This window comes from Erythrolamprus reginae, chromosome 2 (assembly GCF_031021105.1).
Source record: "Erythrolamprus reginae isolate rEryReg1 chromosome 2, rEryReg1.hap1, whole genome shotgun sequence".
NCBI lineage: Eukaryota > Metazoa > Chordata > Lepidosauria > Squamata > Dipsadidae > Erythrolamprus > Erythrolamprus reginae.
Genome location: NC_091951.1, coordinates 317,180,765 through 317,203,299, shown reverse-complemented (window position 1 = coordinate 317,203,299; position 22,535 = coordinate 317,180,765). Strand labels below are relative to the sequence as shown.

At 38.3% G+C, this 22,535-nt stretch overlaps 1 protein-coding gene across 1 annotated transcript in view; it reads right to left on the bottom strand.

Annotated features, from left to right (window-relative positions):
• The window catches only part of CMYA5 (cardiomyopathy associated 5), an 88,920-nt gene that overhangs the window by 31,192 nt on the left and 35,193 nt on the right, over positions 1-22,535 (bottom strand). Inside the window, exons 5-9 of the mRNA XM_070743234.1 lie at positions 21,937-22,032; positions 19,737-19,970; positions 15,450-15,472; positions 10,664-10,782; positions 1,576-1,725 (exon numbers count right to left, since the gene is read on the bottom strand). Of these exons, the coding sequence (XP_070599335.1) occupies positions 1,576-1,725; positions 10,664-10,782; positions 15,450-15,472; positions 19,737-19,970; positions 21,937-22,032 (622 nt within the window). The remainder of the gene's footprint in view (positions 1-1,575; positions 1,726-10,663; positions 10,783-15,449; positions 15,473-19,736; positions 19,971-21,936; positions 22,033-22,535) is intronic.

The window sequence follows — 22,535 nt, the reverse complement described above, 5'->3', positions numbered from 1 at the left end:
GGCTTATGCAAGACACCCTGCATTTTCTTTCAACATATTTAGGTGCAAATTGGGTGCTCTGGGGTGGAGCTCCATTTTTGCTACCCCACTGCATTCCCTCCCCATCCGGGCAGCAGCCCACCCCTGGGTCCATGTGACAAACTTGTGGGTGTGGGACAGGAGAATAAATTATAACCTGGAAGTCAAAATCCTGGGGAAATCAGATCTGGCTTTCCCCAGAAACGTTCCAAGATGGCTCTAAGGATAAATTGGAACTTTGTGGGAGTATTTGCCTTGGACTCTGATTTAAACTTAGATGTTAGTTGGAACTTTGACCCTAGCAGGGAACCAAACAATCCCAAAGCTCTGACACGGTCTCTTTCTGAACCATCATATATTTGCTAAATTTATTTATTTTTATTGTATTTTCTTTGTAGTTGCTATCCATAATAGCAAGAAAAAAATGCAGGTAGTACTCAATGTATAACCACAATAAGCCCAAAATTTCTCTTGCCAAACAAAACCTGGCTTAAGTGAAATTTGCCCCAATTTTTGACCATTCTTGCTGAAGTTGTTAAGTTGTTAAGTGAATAGCTGAAGTTGTTGACTTAGTGGCATGGCTGTCAAGTTTATCTGACTTGCCCATTAACTTTGCTTGTCAGAAGTTTACAAAAGAGAATCACTTGACCTGGGACAACGCAACTTGTCATAAATATGGGCCAGTTATCAAGCATCTGAATTTTGATAACGTGGCAATGAGGATGCTACAAGAGTCATAAGTGTCACATGTCCCAGAGACTAATCCGATCCCACAGATTTGGCCTTCTCCAGGTCCCATCAGCCAAACAGTGCCGGCTGGTGGGCCACGGGGAAGGGCTTTCTCTGTGGTGGCTCCGGTCCTCTGAAATCAACTCCCCCCAGAGATTCACACTGCCCCCACCCTCCTGGCCTTTTGAAAAGCTTTAAAAACATGGCTTTGCCATCAGGCCTGGGGCCGTTCAGCGATAACACTATGCTCCAGCCAATAATATGCTAGCAGTAATGGATGAGTGATGGATGAATGTATTTTTTTAATGTTTTTTTTAATATCTGGGGTTTTACATTTTGTTTTATTCTGTATACCGCCCTGAGTCCAATAGAAGAAGGGCAGCCTATAAATTTAAATAATAAATAAGTAATAAATAAATAAATAAATAAATAAGTGTGAAAAATGGTCATAAGTCATTTTTTTCAGTGCTCTTGTAACTTCAACGGTCACTAAATGAACAGTTGTAAATTGAGGACTAGCTGTGCTCATTGATAGTAACACAGAATAACTGAATTTATCAACAGCAGGTGACGTGAAAAAACAACCCCTCTAAATCTAGTAGCAGTAGAAAATCCTGCTTATCAACAGCCTTAACTCCTCCTAGCGTGAAATTACTAACAAGCGGAGTCCCTGATGCAAAAAACTCAAATTCTTCTCACAATGTCTAAGAATATTCAAGGTGGTTTATCTACACTTGATGATATTATCATTATGGCTGTTATTTTGCTTCTGTAAATTCTCCTCCCCACAGCCCCCACCTCCATCCCCAGTCAGAAACACTCACACACCACTTTGCTCTTTGATTCCCGGAGATTCCTCCATACAATAAACCTGGAAAAAATCCACAAAATCGTCTTCATTCACAGTCCAATAGACGGCAATCGATGTGCTGGTAGCTGAGTTTGGATCCTGAGGCTGTAATTTTGGACTCTGCGGGACTAGAGGGGGGGGAAATGTAATCAGTTATAAGGATGTATAGTTCGGTCAAATATAATTTTATTATGTTTTTCAGAGCCTTAGTGGCACAGTGGTTAAAGTGCAGAACTGCAAGCTACTTCTGCTGCTCACCGGCTGCCAGCAGTTTGGCAGATCGAATCTCACCAGGCTCAAGGTTGACTCAGCCTTCTATCTTTCTGTTCTGTCGGGCTCTCTGGTAGACTCCTCCCAAAAATTCACAGGAACAAATTTCAGACACACACACACGTTTGAAAATTCAAAACAATGTTCTTCATAATGAAAATTCACATAAACTAAGCCCTCTTTTGGTATAGCAAAGAGCACTGGTCTCCAAACAAACTGGTAATTTGTACAAGTCCCTTATCAGTTCTGTGATACTTAGCTTGCAGCTGTGAGGCAATTCACAGTCCTCCTTCTTTCACAAAGTGAAACACACTTTGCTCTGGTTTAGTTTCAAAGCGGGGAAAAATCAGCACCCAAAAGGTCAAAGTCAGTAAAGCAGTCATGAAACACAACGATCAGATAATCCTCCACAATGGCCAAACCCACAGGCTGCTCTTTATAGCAGCCTCACTAATTACCACAGCCCCACCCAACCACAGGTGGCCTCATTTTCTTTGATAATAATCTCTCAGTTGTTGTTGCCTATGCATCGCTCTCCGCATGCGTGGCTGTATCATTAACTCTTGTTCTGAATGCAAGGAGGAGCTAGATAATTGATCTCCTTCTGAGCTGTCTGACACACTCTCCTCCTCCCTGTCACTCATGTCTTCTTGGTCAGAGGAGCCTTCATCATCAGATTCCACTGGGGGCAAAACAGGCCTGCAGCATGTGGATGTCTCCCCCACATCCACAGTCCTTGGGCCAGGAGCTGGGCCAGAGCTAACCACAACACTTTCCAAGGTCGGTAAAATGAGGACCCAAATTGTTGGGGGCAATATGCTTACTTTCGATAAACTGCTTAGAGAGGGATGGAAAGCACTGGAAAGCGATATATAAGTCTAAATGCTATTGCTAATGTTATTGCCATTTTTTATAACCTTACATTTATTCTGACCTATTTTCATGGGGTTTAAAAAAAAAAAAATCTGTATGGCATTTCACATACATTTGGTACATTCTGTAATTAAGGGGAACTTGAATCTCAAATTCTGCTTCCTAACTCAAATAGTACTTTGAGCAATGCAAATTAAGTAAACATAGAAACATAGAAGTCTGACGGCAGAAAAAGACCCCATGGTCCATCTAGTCTGCCCTTATACTATTTTCTGTATTTTATCTTAGGATGGATATATGTTTATCCCAGGCATGTTTAAATTCAGTTACTGTGGATTTATCTACCACGTCTGCTGGAAGTTTGTTCCAAGGATCTACTACTCTTTCAGTAAAATAATATTTTCTCATGTTGCTTTTGATCTTTCCCCCAACTAACCTCAGATTGTGTCCCCTTGTTCTTGTGTTCACTTTCCTATTAAAAACACTTCCCTCCTGGACCTTATTTAACCCTTTAATATATTTAAATGTTTCGATCATGTCCCCCCTTTTCCTTCTGTCCTCCAGACTATACAGATTGAGTTCATTAAGTCTTTCCTGATACGTTTTATACTTAAGACCTTCCACCATTCTTGTAGCCCGTCTTTGGACCCGTTCAATTTTGTCAATATCTTTTTGTAGGTGAGGTCTCCAGAACTGAACACAGTATTCCAAATGTGGTCTCACCAGCATTCTATATAGCGGGATCATAATCTCCCTCTTCCTGCTTGTTATACCTCTAGCTATGCAGCCAAGCATCCTACTTGCTTTCCCTACTGCCTGACTGCACTGTTCACCCATTTTGAGACTGTCAGAAATCACTACGCCTAAATCTTTTTCTTTTGAAGTATTTGCTAACACAGAACTGCCAATACAATAGTCAGATTGAGGATTCCTTTTCCCCAAGTGCATTATTTTACATTTGGAAACATTAAACTGCAGTTTCCATTGCTTTGACCATTTATCTAGTAAAGCTAAATCATTTACCATATTGCCGACGCCTCCAGGAATATCAACCCTATTGCACACTTTAGAGTCATCGGCAAATAGGCAAACCTTCCCTACCAGACCTTCCCCTATGTCACTCACAAACATATTAAAAAGAATAGGACCCAGAACAGACCCTTGTGGCACACCGCTTGTAACCTGACTCTGCTCAGAATACTCGCCATTCACAACAACCCTCTGGTGTCTATGCTTCAGCCAGCTGCAAATCCATTGAACTATCCAGGGATTAAGTCCAATCTTCACTAATTTATCTATCAGCTCTTTATGTGGAACCGTATCAAAGGCTTTGCTGAAGTCCAGGTAGGCAATATCCACAGCACCACCTTCATCCAACACCTTTGTGACATAGTCAAAGAAATCAATGAGATTAGTCTGACATGATTTGCCTTCAGTAAAGCCATGCTGATTTGGGTCCAATAATTTATTGTTTTTTAGGTGCTGATTTATCCTCTTTTTCAGTAGAGTCTCCATCATTTTAACGACAACTGATGTCAAGCTAACTGGCCTGTAGTTACCAGCTTCTTCTCTACTGCCCTTCTTGTGGATAGGCACAACACTTGCCATTCTCCAATCCTCAGGAACATCTCCTGTTAATAAGGATTGGTTAAACAAATCAGTCAGGGGGGTAGCAATGACAGATCTGAGTTCTTTAAGAACTCTGGGGTGGATGCCATCTGGACCCATTGCCTTATTTATCTTTAATCGTTCAAGTTCTTCTAAGACATCGGCTTCTAAGATCACTGGAGCTGAATCCGTACAGTTGGAGGCAATGCTATATCCCTCTATAGTATTATTTTGTAAGGTGTCTTTTGAGAAAACTGAACAGAAGTAGCTATTAAAATGGTCAGCGATCTCCTTATTCCCATTAAGTAAATCCGCAAACTGAACAATTTCTTTCTTTCTGTTTCCAACTTTTTTCATTTTTCTAGTATTGAACAGAGAATGTACCAACAAGATTTTTTGGAACTGCCCCTTAAATTCATTATTATTCCTTTTTACTTGTTTATACTGCAAGAGTCAAAAAGAGGGTGGGGAAAATATTTACTGACCCCTCACTTCCTGGACACAAACTGTTTCAACTCCTACCCTCAAAACGTCGCTACAGAGCACTGCACACCAAGACAACTAGACACAAGAACAGTTTTTTTCTGAACGCCATTACTCTACTAAACAAATAATTCCCTCAACACTGTCAGACTTTCTACTAAAACTGCACTTCTATTCTACTAGTTTTTCTCATCATTCCTATCACCCATTTCCTCCCATGTTGACTGTATGACTGTAACTTGTTGCTTATATCCAAATTTTTTATTAATATTGCTTCTTCATTGCTTGTTTGACCCCTATGACAATCATTAAGTGTTGTACCACATGATTCTTGACAAATGTATACAGTATTTTATTTTATGTACTCTGAGAGCATATGCACCAAGACATATTCCTTGTGTGTCCAATCACACTTGGCCAATAAAATTCTATTCTATTCTATTCTATTCTATTCTATTCTATTCTATTCTATTCTATAGAGACATAGGATTGGCCTAAAACTTTTGACTGATTGAGACACAAAAAGCATCAGATGGATAAATGGTTGAAATGTATTTCTCCATTGGACTATTATGATACAGTAGTACTTTGGTATTCATCGTTAATTAAATTTTCACATCAAAATGCATTCAGCACCAAATTTGCTGAGTTTCAAAGCAGTTGAGTATCAATGCACCTCTATAGCTGAAACAATACCCAAGTTTAGGAGATCTGGTCTAGCTGGCGATTGAAGGAGGGTAAAAGCTTGCCTTTACTAGCTTCTGTACCCTGAGACTTAGGCATCCTCTGCCCAGTAGTGAGGCTAGCCCAGAATAAATAAAATTAAATGACCCAATTTTATATATCATCACTAGAGCTCAAACTGTACTGCATTGTACTGTACTAAAATGCCTTCAGGGAAAAGAACAAAAGGATGTGTGCGGTGATTTTGGCCTTCAGAAAATATTTAGGCTACAAATAAGGTTTACCGTTGATAAAACTGCCTGCCTGCCAAGGCACTCCCTAAAGAAATGGGAATTTAGTGATTATATTAGAAATACTTGGATAGAAAAATGCTATTATATTCAAATATCGATGCATAATTTGTCTTGGAAACAAATAGATAGCTATTCATGGAGAAATGATAACATTAGTATAACTTGCTAGCATTCTGAAGGAAGCTAAGTGTGTAAGAAATGGAAATGTTCAGTGAGTCGTTAAAAAATATTACACCTCAACATTAAACTTCTTCATGCCATTTCTTTTCCCGTTCTTCGTAGATTTGTATTAGATGGAAGAATATTTTCTCCACTCACCCAGTTTTAAGTTACTTTCTGACACAATCATGAGGTTTTTTGGCAGAAAAAAAACCTGCTGACACTAGCAGATTCCTTGTGATTAAAGCAAAGAGCTCCCTGACATTCATAATGTGCTTCCTTCCCATTACTGAATACAAACTAGGTTATTTGTTTCCTGGAAATGCAGCAGCTACTTCAAAGGCGAGAGAATCGGAACGCAATTAGGTGCCAAATAGAAAGCATTCCTGAATAGATTGCCTACTGTTTTCCTGTTCAAAAGCAGTTACAGGTAGGAAGTACGTACTGTAAATCAATCAAGGTCCCAGTACTGAAAAAAAGAGGACTCGTTCTAATGCCATTTCTCCCCCAGGTGGGATTCAATTTTCTTACTGCTGGTTCTGTGGGTGTGGCTTGGCAGGCATGAGGTGGCTTGGCTTGGTGGCCATGTGAGTGGGTAGGCATGGGTGGGAGTGGCCCACTCAATGTCACTCCCACCCAGTCACATTACACCTTCCCCACCACACCTACCCAGGTTTTGTGGCTCCTGTTTTTTTCTGTGGAAAATGGGTCATGTGACTAGGTGGGCATAGCCAACTTGATTGGTTTTACCCTTAGGAAATTTCTCCTTAGTCCAACTCAGAATAAGAGGGGCGGCATACAAATCCAATGAATGAATGAATGAATGAATGAATGAATGAATAAATAAATAAATAAAATAGCACAATAAATTAGCATTGTTCCAATATTTAGAATAGAATGGAATGGAATGGAATGGAAGAGAAGAGAAGAGAAGAGAAGAGAATAACAGGGTTGGAAATGCCTTTGGAGGTCTTCTAGTCCACCCCCCTGCTTAGGCAGGAATCCATACACCACTTCAGACAAACAATTATCCAATCTCTTCTTAAAAACTTTCAGGATTGGAGCATTTACAACTTCTGGAGGCAAGTTGTCCCACTGATTAATTGTTTTGTCAGGAAATTTGAGGGGTTCCTACAAAAATGAGGGAGTCAATCTATTTTCCAAAGCACCAAAAGGCACAACAAGACACCATGGATGGAAATTAACCAAAGGGAGAAGCAACTTAGAATTAAGAAGAAATTTCCTAAGGGTGAGACCAATCAACCAATGGAATAGCTTGCCTTCAGAAGTTGTGGATGCTTCATCACCCACTTCAAAAAGACTTTCCAAAAAAGTGAGGAAAGTACACCCCAAAAGGACAGTGCCAGGAACCACTAAAACAATGCAAAAAACTTAAAACAGCCATTTCCTCTTTTTAAAAAAAAGTCAAACCCAAAGCAAACACAGCAGCTGAGAGGGAAACTAAGAGCAGCTGCTCACACTAACTGCCAAAAGCATTAACCCTTCCAACTCTATTATTCTATGTTCTAAATTGGATGCTTTACAGCAGAAGCAATATAGTTAGCTGGACCACCCATGCATTAAATTCATGGCCTGTATGATCAAGCTACATCAATGTCCCCTCCTGTATCTTTTCCCCCAGGGAGAAACAAGAAACTCTAGGGAGCATTAGCTGATCACAGAAGTGTTGCTTAATACTCTTTATAATGAAAATATTTGTAATCTTGTCCTTCTTCCTGAAGGGAAGAAGTTAATCCCATCCCTAGATGGATGATTAATGGGTTTCTCTGCCCTAATCCTGTCAGTTGTTGTTTATTGACTTGAGTCAGTGTATATCAGCTACATTCTAGGTGCAATGGTTAAATGGATCTATTATCTGAAGAGAGAGAGGGAGGGGAAAAACCTCCCTTGCACTTTATTTTTAACATAAACATAACCAATGTATTAAGGGTTTGGGCTAACTGGTTGAATTCCACCTGTACATTTCTCCAATGAAAACCTTTCCAGGTTTATTAGGCAAATAATTTATGGTGGGGGCAGAGACATCCAAGTAATAATAATAATAATAATAATAATAATAATAATAATAATAAATGTATTCTCATTGTCAAAACAATGAATTGTCATTGGCAACAAAAGTCGTGTGACACCCAGAGACCAGTCCTACCATACATAAAATTAGAATAGATAAATTTAAAAATAGAATTAAAAATAGAATTAAAAAAATAGAATAAAATGTCCCACCCACTACAAATTCCCCACCCTAAACTACTCAACCATCTACATGACAAACCGAGTAATAAGTACTGTTGCTCCATTCCTGTAGAACAGGGGTGTCATGCCCACCCCCAGTTTAGTGGGAAAAATTGTGAGACATCACATGATGACGTGTCATTGCAAGTTTGACACCCCTGCTGTAGAACACCATGCCCAGAGGTGAAACTGGCCCCTACTTTTCTGGCCTTCCAAAAGAGTGATTATTGTGGGGGCCCAAAAGTGAAGGGCCGTCCTGTGGGGGTTGGTGCTTTGAGGATACTCTCTGCACTTTGTACAATGTTTGTACGGATTTGTATGGTCTTTTTACTCGTACGCCGCTCAGAGTCACTTATATAATAAAATGGGCAGGGTATAAACCCGATAAACAAATAAAATGAGAAGCCAGTATTTCCTTCTTTCCCAGCCTTTCTGCAACTAAACTTTTAAAAACCTTAAATTACAAGTTACATTTCTCCGGAGAGGGGCAGCATACAAGTCTAATAAATTATTATTATTATTATTTAGTTGCATTTAGTTTATTTATTTATTTAATTGGATTTGTATGCCACCCTCTCCGAGGACTCAGGGCGGCTCACAACATATATAAAGAGACAATAGTAAAAACAATCCAATTAATACATAAAAACAATCCTTAAAAATCTACTTTAAAAACTTCCATAACCATTCATTCAACAATCGTACTAAAAACATTTGTTAGTCAGGGGGAAGATCTAGTAACCGCACAAATCCCAGTGACCGGTTAGGTCCCACAGAGTTGGCCTTCTCCTGGTCCCGTCGACTAAGCAATGTCGTTTGGCGGGACCCAGGAGAAGAGCCTTCTCTGTGGCAGCCCCGCCCCTCTGGAACCAGCTCCCCCCAGATATCAGAGTTGTCCCCACCCTCCTTGCCTTTCGCAAGCTCCTTAAAACCCACCTCTGTCGTCAGGCATGGGGGAATTGAAATTTCCCTTCCCCCTAGGCTTATAGAATTTATACATGGTATGCTTGTATGTATGAATGGTTCTTTAAATTGGGGTTTTTAAGATTATTTTTAATATTAGATTTGTTTTACATTGTCTTTTCATTGTTGTTAGCCGCCCCGAGTCTTCGGAGAGGGGCGGCATACAAATCTAATAAATACAAATATACAAATACAAACCCCAGACCTTGTGACAAAGATGAGTTTTTTGGCTGTTTAGGAAGACAAGGAGGGTGGAGGCAGTGTGAATCTCCGGGGGGAGCTGATTCCAGAGGGCTGGGGCCCCCACAGAGAAGGCTCTTCCCCTAGGTGCCATCAGCCGTTGTTTGGTCGACGGGACCCTGAGGAGACCCACTCTATGGGACCTCATGGGTTGCTGGGATTCATGCGTCAGAAGGTGGTCTTGGATATAGTCTGGTCCTATATCATGTAGGGCTTTATAGGTCATAACCAACACTTTGAATTGTGTCCGGAAACAATTACATTGTCATTGGAATTAAATATCAAATTAAATTAAATATCAGGGTGAAATGCTCCTGGTTCGCTCATGCCTGCCGGACATTGAAGAGTCAGTTGTGATGGGAGCATGATGCTCCGCTCACCCACCCACCCTCTTGGATGCTGCCATTTGTGTTCTTTTTATTTTTATTTTATTTATTTATTTTGTCCAATACATAATACACATTGAAGTGAAAGATATGTAATAATATAAGTAAAGAAAAGAATAGAAGAAAAGGTATAAAAGTATAGGTGAACATATTTGAAAGGAAGAAAAAATAAATGAGATAAGGAGAGACAATTGGACAGGGGACGGAAGGCACACAGGTGTACTTATGCACGCCCCTTACCCTCGGCCCATGCACGAAACATTCTGTGCAGAGGGTAGAAGAACCCAAATGGTGGTGTCTGGGTGGGTGGGCGGAGCCCTGTGCGCCCTTCGTGATTGGGTCTTCAACGATTGACAGGCATGGGCGAAATGGGAGCATTTCACCCCTGAATCAAGTTATTCAAATGGTTTGATTGAAAGAGGGACAGTAGGGACAGGGATAGTAGCATCAGAGGGAGAAGGTTCATCCTGTTCCTTCCTAGCTGCAGCCTTCTCCACCTTGAAAAGGCCTTCCTCCTCATGTTCTTTTGCATATCAATTTGGGAGCACTTAAAAAAAACCAGAAGTGAATTTGGTCTTTTCATCTAATGTGTCTTTATTCACATGGAGTCCATTATATAATGAGTGATCCAGCTTCCCTTGTTAATATGAATAAAGAGCATGCTGTTCTTTCTCCAGCTTTCTTCCGCACCATAATCTAAATACTTAGGCACAATCAGCCTTTGCTTCAAACTCAGCTGATTACTAATTACATGCACAAGCTTGCAACTCCAAATTTCCTTTCCCAACACGTTCCTTTTTAAGGCATTGATACATTCTCAACACTCTCATGGAATGGTTTGAAGGGCTTCTTACCAGGCACGAGTTGTAAAGTCCTGTCACTATTGGCAAGGCCACCAGCACATGGTTCAAACTGTGAGAAAGCAGCAGGCATCTTTTCCAAAGTCACAATATTTTCCACAGCAGAAAGTAACCTATACAAATGAAAAGATATACCACCTCTTCAGAGTATTCTAAGAATATCCAGCTAACAATTTCCTAGATCAGGCCTGTACAAGTGGTGAGTCATCAGTCCAAACACTGCTTAATTAGCCATTTATAGCCACTCACTAGTAAATAGCACTCCATTTATTGCACGATGTTGGCACTCTTAAGAATAGCATAGGGCAGAGCAAGAAACAAATCTCCAGCCCAGCAACACAGATAAGATGAGATCTCAAAGAAGCCTTGGGATTTTAGGCATGTCATAGGCCAGTGATGGCGAACCTTTTTTTCCTCATAGAAACATAGAAGACTGACAGCAGAAAAAGACCTCATGGTCCATCTAGTCTGCCCTTATACTATTTTCTGTATTTTATTTTAGGATGGATATATGTTTATCCCAGGCATGTTTAAATTCAGTTACTGTGGATTTACCAACCACGTCTGCTGGAAGTTTGTTCCAAGGATCTGCTACTCTTTCAGTAAAATAATATTTTCTCATGTTGCTTCTGATCTTTCCCCCAACTAACCTCAGATTGTGTCCCCTTGTTCTTATGTTCACTTTACTATTAAAAACACTTCCCTCCTGAACCTTTAACACATTTAAATGTTTCGATCATGTCCCTCCTTTTCCTTCTGTCCTCCAGACTATACAGATTGAGTTCATTAAGTCTTTCCTGATAGGTTTTATGCTTAAGGCCTTCCACCATTCTTGTAGCCCGTCTTTGGACCCGTTCAATTTTGTCAATATCTTTTTGTAGGTGAGGTCTCCAGAACTGAACACAGTATTCCAAATGTGGTCTCACCAGCGCTCTATATAAGGAGATCACAATCTCCCTCTTCCTGCTTGTTATACCTCTAGCTATGCAGCCAAGCATTCCACTTGCTTTTCCTCAGGTGTCAAAAGCGCATGTGCGTGTGCTATCACGCATGCATGAGTGCCCACACCCATAATTCAATGCCTCTGGGCAGATGGCAAAAACTTCCCTCATCCCCCAGAAACCTCTGGAGACCGGAAATGGCCTGTTTCCCAACTTCTGGTTGGCACAGTAGGCTCATGTTTTGCCCTCCCCAGGCTCCCAAAGCTTTGCCCCATCCACCCAAAGGCTCTCTAGAAGCCAATGCACATTGGAGTTAAGCTAGGGCAACAGTTCGTGTGCCAGCAGATATGGCTCTGCGTACCATCTTTGGTACAGATTAGGTCTGTACTAATCATGGTTTAGGTTTTTAAAAGATTTGAAACAGTGCTTCTCAATCTTAGCAACTTTAAGATGTAGGGATTTCAATTTCCAAGACTTTCCAAGCCAGCATGCAGAGTTTGATAGGATTTTTAAGCCATATTTTTAAGCGATAAATAATGATTTAGTTCACATAACATACCAAGCAACAAAAAAACCCCCCAAATGAACCATATTATGGCTTAGGACCTATGGCATATGTGCCGGAAGTGGCAGGCAGAGCCATCTCTCTGGGCATGCGGAGCCATCATACTTTGCTCTTCTGGGTTCTGGCACACCATCCAGCTGGTCTTTACGCATGCAGGGCTGCCGGAAACCAAAAGAGCAGTTACCCCCGGTGCGCATGTGCACACTGAGAAGATGGCCTTCTTGTTTCCGAGTGTGCATGTCTACTAGCCACTTGGCCTGGTATCTGGTGCATTTGCACACGCAGAGAACTGCTCACGTGCCCAAAGACATGGAGACAGTGGTCGCTTCCTAAGGCAGCAGAACTATCAGCCTGGACCAGTTGTCCAGGGCTTCTCTCCCTCCCCATCTAAGCTGGCTTCCAGTTGCGGCTCCAGCTCTCCAGCCAGAGGTGAGCTGCTAAGGTGGGATGGTAACGTGTGCTCACCCCTGTGGCTCTAGTGGAGTCCAGCGCAATTCTGCTACTGCCCCTGGGCAGGTAGTGAAATCACATGTGGGCATGCTGTGGCACACCTGAGAGTCCATGCGCAATTTTGCTACCTGTCCAGGTGCAGAAGCAGAATTGCTCTGGACTCCGCTAGCACTCAGAGCTATGCGGGCAAGCACACGTCACCATTCCACCTTAGCAGCCCACCTCTGTCTCCAGCCCACATTGATGTGTATCTGAAGTTCAGAGCACCTGGCCAATTTGGTCACCTCCGAAGAGAAGCAGCAGCAGGTGTGGTGGGCGGGGGTGGCAGTTCATCTCCAAAATCCTGGCCTCAAACAGCAGGGTGAGAACTGCTGCACAGCCTCCCTGCCCTAGGAGAGCAGCAGTGGTAGGGCTGCTTGTTCTTGGTGGTGGGTGAGGGTGGAGTGGCCACCAAGAATAAGCAGCCCTACCTCTGCTGCTCTCCTAGGGCAAGGGGGCTGTGCAGCAGTTCTCACCCTGCTGCTAGTCGCCAGGATGCTGGAGGAGAATACACCCCTCCCCCAATTCCAGTACATGCCCAAATCAGACATATCCGAATCATTTTAGACAGATGCTTACATCTGAAATTTTGAGAGCATACAACACTATGCATATTCTCATATAGCAACTGCCATGAAGAATGTGGCCAATTACAAGCATCAATTTCCTAAAAGGCCAATTGCACCCATTATGAATCCTGGTTTCCCAAAATGGTCTCTGGTACCTCTATTTATTTTTTTCTGGGCAGGTGGCATGTTTCAAAATAAAATTAGGCACAATACACTAAGGAGTCTTTCTTATATCAAGGGAAGATATCTCTAATCATGAAGTAGTGCTATTGGTGAGCAGATAAAATTCTCTATGATCCCACGTGACCTGCATTTCGCTGACGGAGTGTACCTTTTCATATTCACATCCTCATAAAAGGCCTCTCCTTTGTAGCTGTTACTCTATTGCCCTGAATTCACACATACTCCTCCATGATGCAATTTGTTTCGATCGTAACTTGTCAAACCAGATGTAGCAGTATGGATCACAATTAATATTAAGGTTCAAAATAAAAGGTGTACATCACAATTCTTATGTTGCTACATTATATTAAAAAAGAAAGAAAGGAGTAAAACAAAAACTCTAGCATACCATGACTTAGAACAAAATGGAAAACAATGCTGAGGAATATATAATAAAACCTTTGAAGTGCAAAAGGATACTTCCTGTCTATTAAATATTACTATGAAATCTACACCCTTTAGTATCTATGTCAATAGAAAAATATTTCTGTATCTATCCACATATTTGTTTTAAAAAATTACAAGCAATCTCATAAGGTGATATCTTCTAATATAAGGAGAATGTACTCCCCTGATTTATGTCATTCTTAATGTACCGTAAGTTGGCCAAGACCTTACAGACCCAGTGTTAAGTGTTCTTTGCCATTTAAATCTTTTTGATGCTCTCTTTTCAAATGCAAATTTTACTATTTTAAAACTCCTTTTTAACAACACATTGCCTGGTAGTTGCATGCAATATTCAGTATGATACCTTTTTTCCCCAGAACCCTTTTATAGGAGGAAGATGAATACTAATAGCGTTTGTTGAAATATAAAATCTACTGTGAGCAGAACATCCAACAAAATTCATGGAGCAATTCTTTTAAATCTCTATTGGTGGTGGATATTTTTAATCTCCTCCCTCTTCACCCTCCCACTATCCTATCTAAGTTGTTGAGTTTTTTTCTTTTAATTTTTTTTTAATTTCAAAAATTTGCAAGATTTCTTTGTTAAAAAACTGCAGTAGGTCCAAAGAATTCACAACTATAGCAGGAACAATTTTGGCATATTTTGATCACTTTTCACTAATAGACAGCAAGTATCCTTTTGCACTTCAAAGGTTTTATTATATATTCCTCAGCATTGTTTTCCATTTTGTTCCCCCCTTCAGTCCAGGAGGGAAGTGTTTTTAATAGGAAAGTGAACACAAGAACAAGGGGACACAATCTGAAGTTAGTTGGGGGAAAGATCAAAAGCAATGTGAGAAAATATTATTTTACTGAAAGAGTAGTAGATCCTTGGAACAAACTTCCAGCAGATGTGGTTGGTAAATCCACAGTAACTGAATTTAAACATGCCTGGGATAAACATATATCCATCCTAAAATAAAATACAGAAAATAGTATAAGGGCAGACTAGATCGATCATGAGGTCTTTTTCTGCCGTCAGTCTTCTAGGTTTCTATGTTTCTAGAAAATATATAGATTCCCAGATCTTTTGAAAAGTCATATAAAATAGTCCTCTGATTAAAACCAGAACTAAAAGGACAAATTCATATTTAATTGGAGTTGGAGTTTTCACTGGTCAAAATTTAATTATTTTACCAAGCTAGCATTTAGGATCATTTTCATTAACATTTCATCTAATACTGTAATTAAATCAACATAAACGGAATACTCATGAATATTGACATTTTGCACAATGCAAGTGGTTACAAAACCGCAATAAATGCCCACTTTGAAATGCTCTGCAGATGTTATTGAAAACAGGATGGAATTGTATCATGCCTTACTTATTAGTATTTAAAAGCAGAGATCTAAAATTCATGCTGAATATTCCCAACTCTTGACTATCACTGCCAAGCACACCACTTTTTTTTTTGTTTCATCGAGACATTTCTAAAATGAGATATTTATACTGGCAACATGCCTCCAACAGACCTTGACAGGATTAAAGTATTAAAACATGCTCATCCTAATTCTCTCCACAATGCATCAGAGCTACATTTCAAATACCTTTTATTTATTTCTTCAGATGACTAGAAGAAGGAAGAAAGGGATTAATTGATTCATGTTATTCAACATACTGAAAATAAAACATGCAAGATTTTGTTTACTGACATGCTCCACATATATTAGAGCAGGATTTCCATTTTTTTAAAAAGATTTTTAAAATATTTGTACGAAACCCTCGCCTCCAAATTTGCAAAACTAAAGGAGAAACAGTATCCTAGTAATTCATATAGAGACCTGAATTAAATAATCACTACTAGCAGTGGTTGAGCCTTGGCAAGCTTAAGTTAGAGTATTCTATATTAAGAAGATTCCACCCACACATCCTTCAGTCTCTTATTTTATTTTACTTTTAATTATATATATTATAAAAGCAGAGATCTAGATGTTTCCAAACTGATGAGTTCCAATTATGTTGGACTACATTGGTGGCTGAAAAAACTGGAGATGTTTTCTTTTTAGATTCTTTTTTATCCCACTTTATTATTTATATAAATAATTCAAAATATTCACTTCAGAATCCTGTGAAGTGAGTTGGGCTGAAAGAGAGTGATTGGCCTAAAGTCAGATGGTAGCTTTAAAACTCAGTCTCCTAGACTGGTGCCTTAACTGTTGGCCCATACTGCACTTTAATTTTAATTCAGCTTAGTGTGCTTTGTATTAGCTGTAGCTAAATGCCAAATTGGAGAAAACAGATCCTTCTTTTTCTGCAAAACAAGCTTGCTGCTTGATTGGCAACAATGAATAGAAAAATAATTTGAGGTCATTGGTGGCTGTCTGAATTTTTGCAGCCTGGTGAAGAATAGAATAGAATAGAATCGAATAGAAGAGAAGAGAAGAGAAGAGACAGAACAGAATAGCTTTATTTGGCCATGTGACTAGACACACAGTAAATTTGTCTCCGGTGCATAATTTCTCAATGTACATACAAAACAACAAAGTAATAATAAACATGATACCAATAAGAGAAGAAGTTGAAAAGATGAGAAGCATAATAGCAATACAGCTATATTATTTGAGTACTTACATACTATACAGTGGTACCTCGGTACTTGAACGCTTTGGTTCTCGTACATTTCGGATAACGAACAAAATTTTCAGCAAAAATTTGCTTCGGTATCTGAACAAAAATTCGGATAACGAACAGCCACAGAAAATTTTGTTCACTATCAGAAATGTTACCGTCGGGGGCTGCTGCAATCCCAGCAGCTTCAGGGGGCTGAGGAGCTCTATAAGAGCTCCAAGCTGCAGGAAGGGTGGGGGTGGCTGCAATCCCGGCAGCTTTGGGGGGCTCCTTTCCTCATTGCTTCCTCTTATTACCTGTAAGCAGCTGCAAAAACTTTCTCCTTCCCGGCGGTGGCAACGGTGGCGGCTTCCCTTCGAGTAGCAACAGCGCCAAGAACGTCACGTGATGAAGGGAAGCCGCCGGAGCCATCTCAGCAGTTGCCGCCACTCCAGCAGCTTCCCTTCATTACGTGATGTTCCCGGCGCTGTTGCTTCTCGAAGGGAAGCCGGAAAGAGAAAGTTTTTGCAGCTGCTTACAGGTACAAAGCATTGAGGAAAGAAGCCCCCCAAAGCTGCCGGGATTGCAGCCACCCCCATCCTTCCTGCAGCTTGGAGTACCAAATTTATTTATCCCATAGGAAATAAAGAAAATAGATTTAATTGGTTCCCAGCGAGTTAACAGGGGCTGGGAACCAATTAATTCCATTTCCATTATTTCCTATGGGATAAATAAATTCGGTACTCGACCAAATCGGTTCTCGACCACACTTCTGGAACGAATTGTGGTCGAGTACCGAGGTACCACTGTACTTAGCCCGGGGTGGGTTTCAGATTCTTCTACTACCGGTTTGCTCAGGGAAACGGCACATGGGCAGTCATATGCTGCCTGCACATGCACAGTACTAAAAAAAGCTTCTGCAGATGTGCAGAAACAAAAAACAAGATAGTGCCGCCTATAGCACTGCCAAGAGAACCAGCTCAAGTGCATGGCAGGCCTGGATCGCTGTCGGTTCCAGCAACCTAGGCCACCAAGTTACTAACAGTTTAATGGAACTGGTCCAAACCAGTAGGAACCAACTCTGACTTAGAAATAAACAGTGCTGTGGCAATTAGGTGTTCAGCAGAGTATTGGCAGAAGGGGGGAAAAACTGGTTGTTTTGGCATGCAATGGCCTGTAGCGGTGGCCTGAGATAAGGATATGAAACCCTTTATGTCTAGATGGTGAGGATTCTGTAGATATTTTCTCAGTCCTCTTTCTGACCCATGCAATACAGAGGTCCTCAATGGAAGGCTGGTTGCGATCTCCCCCCCCCCCTGCATTCTTAACTATCTGTTGAAGTCTGTACCCATCCTATTTTGTTGCTATACCAAACCAGACAGTTATAGAAATACAAATGAAAGACTCAATAATTCCTCTATAAAACTGCATCAATAGCTCCTAGGGTGGGTTATCTAATAATGGGCTTCCCCAGGTATGCCCATGTAACACCAACACTCCGCAGTCTGCATTGGTTGCCGATCAGTTTCCGGTCACAATTCAAAGTGTTGGTTATGACCTATAAAGCCCTTCATGGCTTCGGACCAGATTATCTCCGGGACCGCCTTCTGCCGCACAAATCCCAGCGACCGGTTAGGTCCCACAGAGTTGGCCTTCTCCGGGTCCCGTCGACAAAACAATGTCATCTGGCGGGACCCAGGGGAAGGGCCTTCTCTGTGGCTTCCCCGACCCCTGGAACCAGCTCCCCCCGGAGATTAGGATTGCCCCCACCCTTCTTGCCTTTTGCAAACTTCTTAAAATCCACCTCTGCTGTCAGGCATGGGGGAATTGAGACATCTCCCACAGGATTATATAGTTTTATGTATGGTAAGCTTGTGTTGTATGTTTTTAAAATAATGGGTTTTTAGATATTTTTTAAATATTAGATTTGTTCATTGTACACTGTTTTATTGTTGTTCTGAGCCGCCCTGAGTCTGTGGAGAGGGGCTGCATACAAATCTAATAAATAGATAGATAGATAGATAGATAGATAGATAGATAGATAGATAGATAGATAGATAGGTAGGTAGGTAGATAAATAAATTAAAATAAATTAAAATAAATTAAAATAAATTAAAATAAATTAAAATAAATTAAAATAAATTAAAATAAATTAAAATAAATTAAAATAAATTAAAATAAATTAAAATAAATTAAAATAAATTAAAATAAATTAAAATAAATTAAAATAAATTAAAATAAAAAATAAAAATAAAATAAAATAAAATAAATTAAAATAAAATAAAATAAAATAAATAAAATAAATAAATAAAATAAAATAAAATAAAATAAAATAAAATAAAATAAAATAAAATAAAATAAAATAAAATAAAATAAAATAAAATAAAATAAAAATAAAAATAAAAATAAAAATAAAATAAAATAAATAAAATAAAATAAAATAAAATAAAAATAAAAATAAAAATAAAATAAAATAAATAAAATAAAATAAAATAAAATAAAATAAAATAAAATAAAATAAAATAAAATAAAATAAAATAAAATAAAATAAAATAAAATAAAATAAAATAAAATAAAATAAAATAAAATAAAATAAAATAAAATAAAATAAAATAAAATAAAATAAAATAAAATAAAATAAAATAAAATAAAATAAAATAAAATAAAATAAAATAAATAGTGGTAGAATAGGAGAACTCCTCCTAAAATCCACTCTCATGTCTACGGTTTTAACCGTGTTCAGCTCCAGATTGTTCTGGCTGCACTTAAGAGCTGGTTGTTCAACTTCCTATAACTTGATGTATATCAAGATACAATAAAATAAAAATAGGGACTTCCAGTCTCCCTCAGCACTTTGAAAATGTCTGTCCTTAATGGATTTGGAAGTTAAGTCCAGGATAGTCCCATCAGTGCTTTTAGGAAGTATGCAAGTACAACATAAAAGAAACCCGGGAGAATATTAAAGAGATGGAGACTGTTACAAAGTTTCCTTAATTTGATGTATCTGACAGAGAATTTTAAGCGTTATCGCTCCCACTCAAGCTATCTCATGACAAAAATCCTATGAATATTATTTCAAAATTAAACGCCAATGTCTTCAAAGGATTGAATTCCTCAGTTAATGTATAGGATTGAAGCCTCAAAAATCTAGCCCAATCCTGAGCCTGCTGATAAATAACAACCAACCTATTTCCATGAAGAGCTATGTAGAAAAGAATATCAATTATAGACTTTTTTCCCCCTTGACTCCAAACTTTGGGAACTTAATATAGTTTTGCACTACTTACCTTTAGGAAAGAAAAATCATCAATTTCCTCAGTTTCCTTTATTATCATTTCTAGTGTCTCCTTTGCTGTATCGATATAGTCTTGAAAATTAACCATCTGTTCATAAAGATATTCCATTTTTGTGTTCTTTGCTTCTTCAAAATTCTGTGACTTTCTCTCATGGTGATCACATACCATCTTTACTACATTTTCATTTTGCTCTTCTAATAACTTCTCATTTTCCTTACAGTTGTCCTAAGAATAGAGGTCAGAAGCAAATATAATATTCCAGCATGATACATTAAATGAAATTTCTTTGTAAATGTTTCTCTTTTAGGAGCTGAGACTTCTAAGCTACTTTTCCAGATAAAAATCTTCAAAATAATATGCCACTGTTGAGCACAGTCAAACAAAACAAGTGCTCACAATGTAACTTGGGTGTTTGGCTCTATTGTCAATGGGTTTTACAATGAAGAAGATCATTATATTGCATGTTATGAAGGGAGACTTACCAGGCGTGGTCAAAAAAATAAAATGCCATATATAGTGGGGGAATCAAAGTTATGTTTTGTTTTTATATATGTTATATACCAAAAAACAGGCTGTGCTCTGATCACACTATACATCTATGTGGTCTTTTTATGACCATAACCTGTGTACTCACTTGTATTTTGCACTTCCACATAATAGTAGTTATGGTTTTCTTCTACATGAAAGTCTTTAGGCATTTGGAGAAGGGCTTAATACTATGTCTAAAATATTTATTTGAAAAAAGACTGATGTAGAACAACAATTTTGTTTTTCTGACAAGATAGCATTGATACCAAAAGTAAATGTACAATTGGCAGGCCAAAAATTACTTGGAAAAGGATGTTTCACTGGAGCTACAAAATAAATTGGCTGATGTTTTAAAATTCAAAAGGGAAATACAAATGATTAACCAAGACATTTTTTTCTTTATTGGATTTACAGAAAGATATTATTAAAGATATTATATTATGTATGGATGTTTGGTTTTACAATAAGGTTTTTTTAGTTGTTTTAGTATTGGATTTACATGCTGTTTTTTGTTACTGTTGATAGCCGCCCCTAGTCTATGGAGAGAGGTGGCATACAAATCCAATAAATAAATAAATAAATAAATAAATAAATAAATAAATAAATAAATAAATAAATAAATAAATAAATAAATAAATAAATGAATGAATGAATGAATGAATGAATGAATGAATGAATGAATGAATGAATGAATGAATGAATGAATGAATGAATGAATGAATGAATAAATAAATAAATAAATAAATAATAAATCCTTGAAGAACTCTGTACAATGGGACAAAGAAGAGAAATCAAATTCTATGATAATATTTAAATGATCTAAAGACAAAAAGGGAAAGGAAGGAATATAAAACCGGTCTAATTGATCAAGTTGAAACAAAATGTGTTATTACATCTTAAGATGATAATTGTTTTAATTATAGAGGACACATGGTGTCACAAAACCTGTTTACACTTATTATAGGATGGATCCCATGTGACCTGGGAACTTTTATTTTTTATTTTAATTTTTTAAAATTCAGTTTGTGTTAGTTTTTATTAATATAATCAAAATTCTTAATAGAAATATACTGTATATCCAATGAAGAACAGCTTCACATACATGGTTGTTTAAATCACTGCCAAACATATGATTACAATAGTATTAAAATCTAATAAATAGGTATGAAAATCACAATCTTGGTTCACAGAACTGATTAAAAACCCAAAGCAAAGATACTATATTATGACTTAGTAGGTTATACGAATCCAGGAAAGATAATATTAATTTCTTTCCACAGCCCATTGTCATTTTTTTCTCAAGGCTAAAAATACAGTAATCCAATTCCCTCTCTCTTCATAAGATATTTATTCACTACCAGTGTTCGGAACTCATTGTTTTGAACTCATCCCAAGTAATCTGAATCCTTTTTTGCATTGTGGTGTATAAAATATGCACCATGTTCAATAAACAAAGAAGAAAGAGATATTGCCCAATATGTGAGCTAATTAACAAAATTTTGGCTAGTTCGTATCACAGATAAACAAGCCACAAGATGATTTTAAGGGCTGTGTGAGCCCTGCATTGTGAGGCATGATAAAAGCCTCATGACTAAGCAATCTAGCGAGTTCTGTCTTAACTAAGACGATGGCACTCATTAAGCAGATTCCTTGCCCAACCTACCTCTAGAGTATTAAACAAAGCCTCTATTTCACTGACACATCCTTCAATTTTCAAAGATCTTTGTTGCAAAACATCTAATAATCCATTCAACTGTCCCTGAAAGAGATAAGATATGTATATATTTAAAATCATAATTGCCTAATAATGTTCTCATGCATAGAATTAGACGCTAAAAATTGTTAAAGTTTTCGTGAAAGGTTTCTCAAAAGCCACCATTGCATCACGGACACACAGTAAGAGACAGGCTCTTTGACAGTCCTGAAATCCTCACCATGGAATTGAGGTTTGAATGAAATATTCTATTTCATGTTATTGACCTATATGCTTGTTTCTTGGACTTATTATTGGATGGGATGTTTATTTCAGTCTTGTTGGGTAGCATTTTCATAGCACCTGAATCAAAATGCAAAATCAGGAGATTTAAGCAAATTGTTATGAAGAATCTATCTGAAAATAAACCCCATTAAAGTAGAATTAAAATGTGTGCTTTTATGTCATTTTTTCTTTATTTCTTCCCTTCCTTCCTTCCTTCCTTCCTTCCTTCCATCTTCCTTGAAAACGTTTGTCTATTTAACTTGTTTTTTTCCAACTTTGTGTCT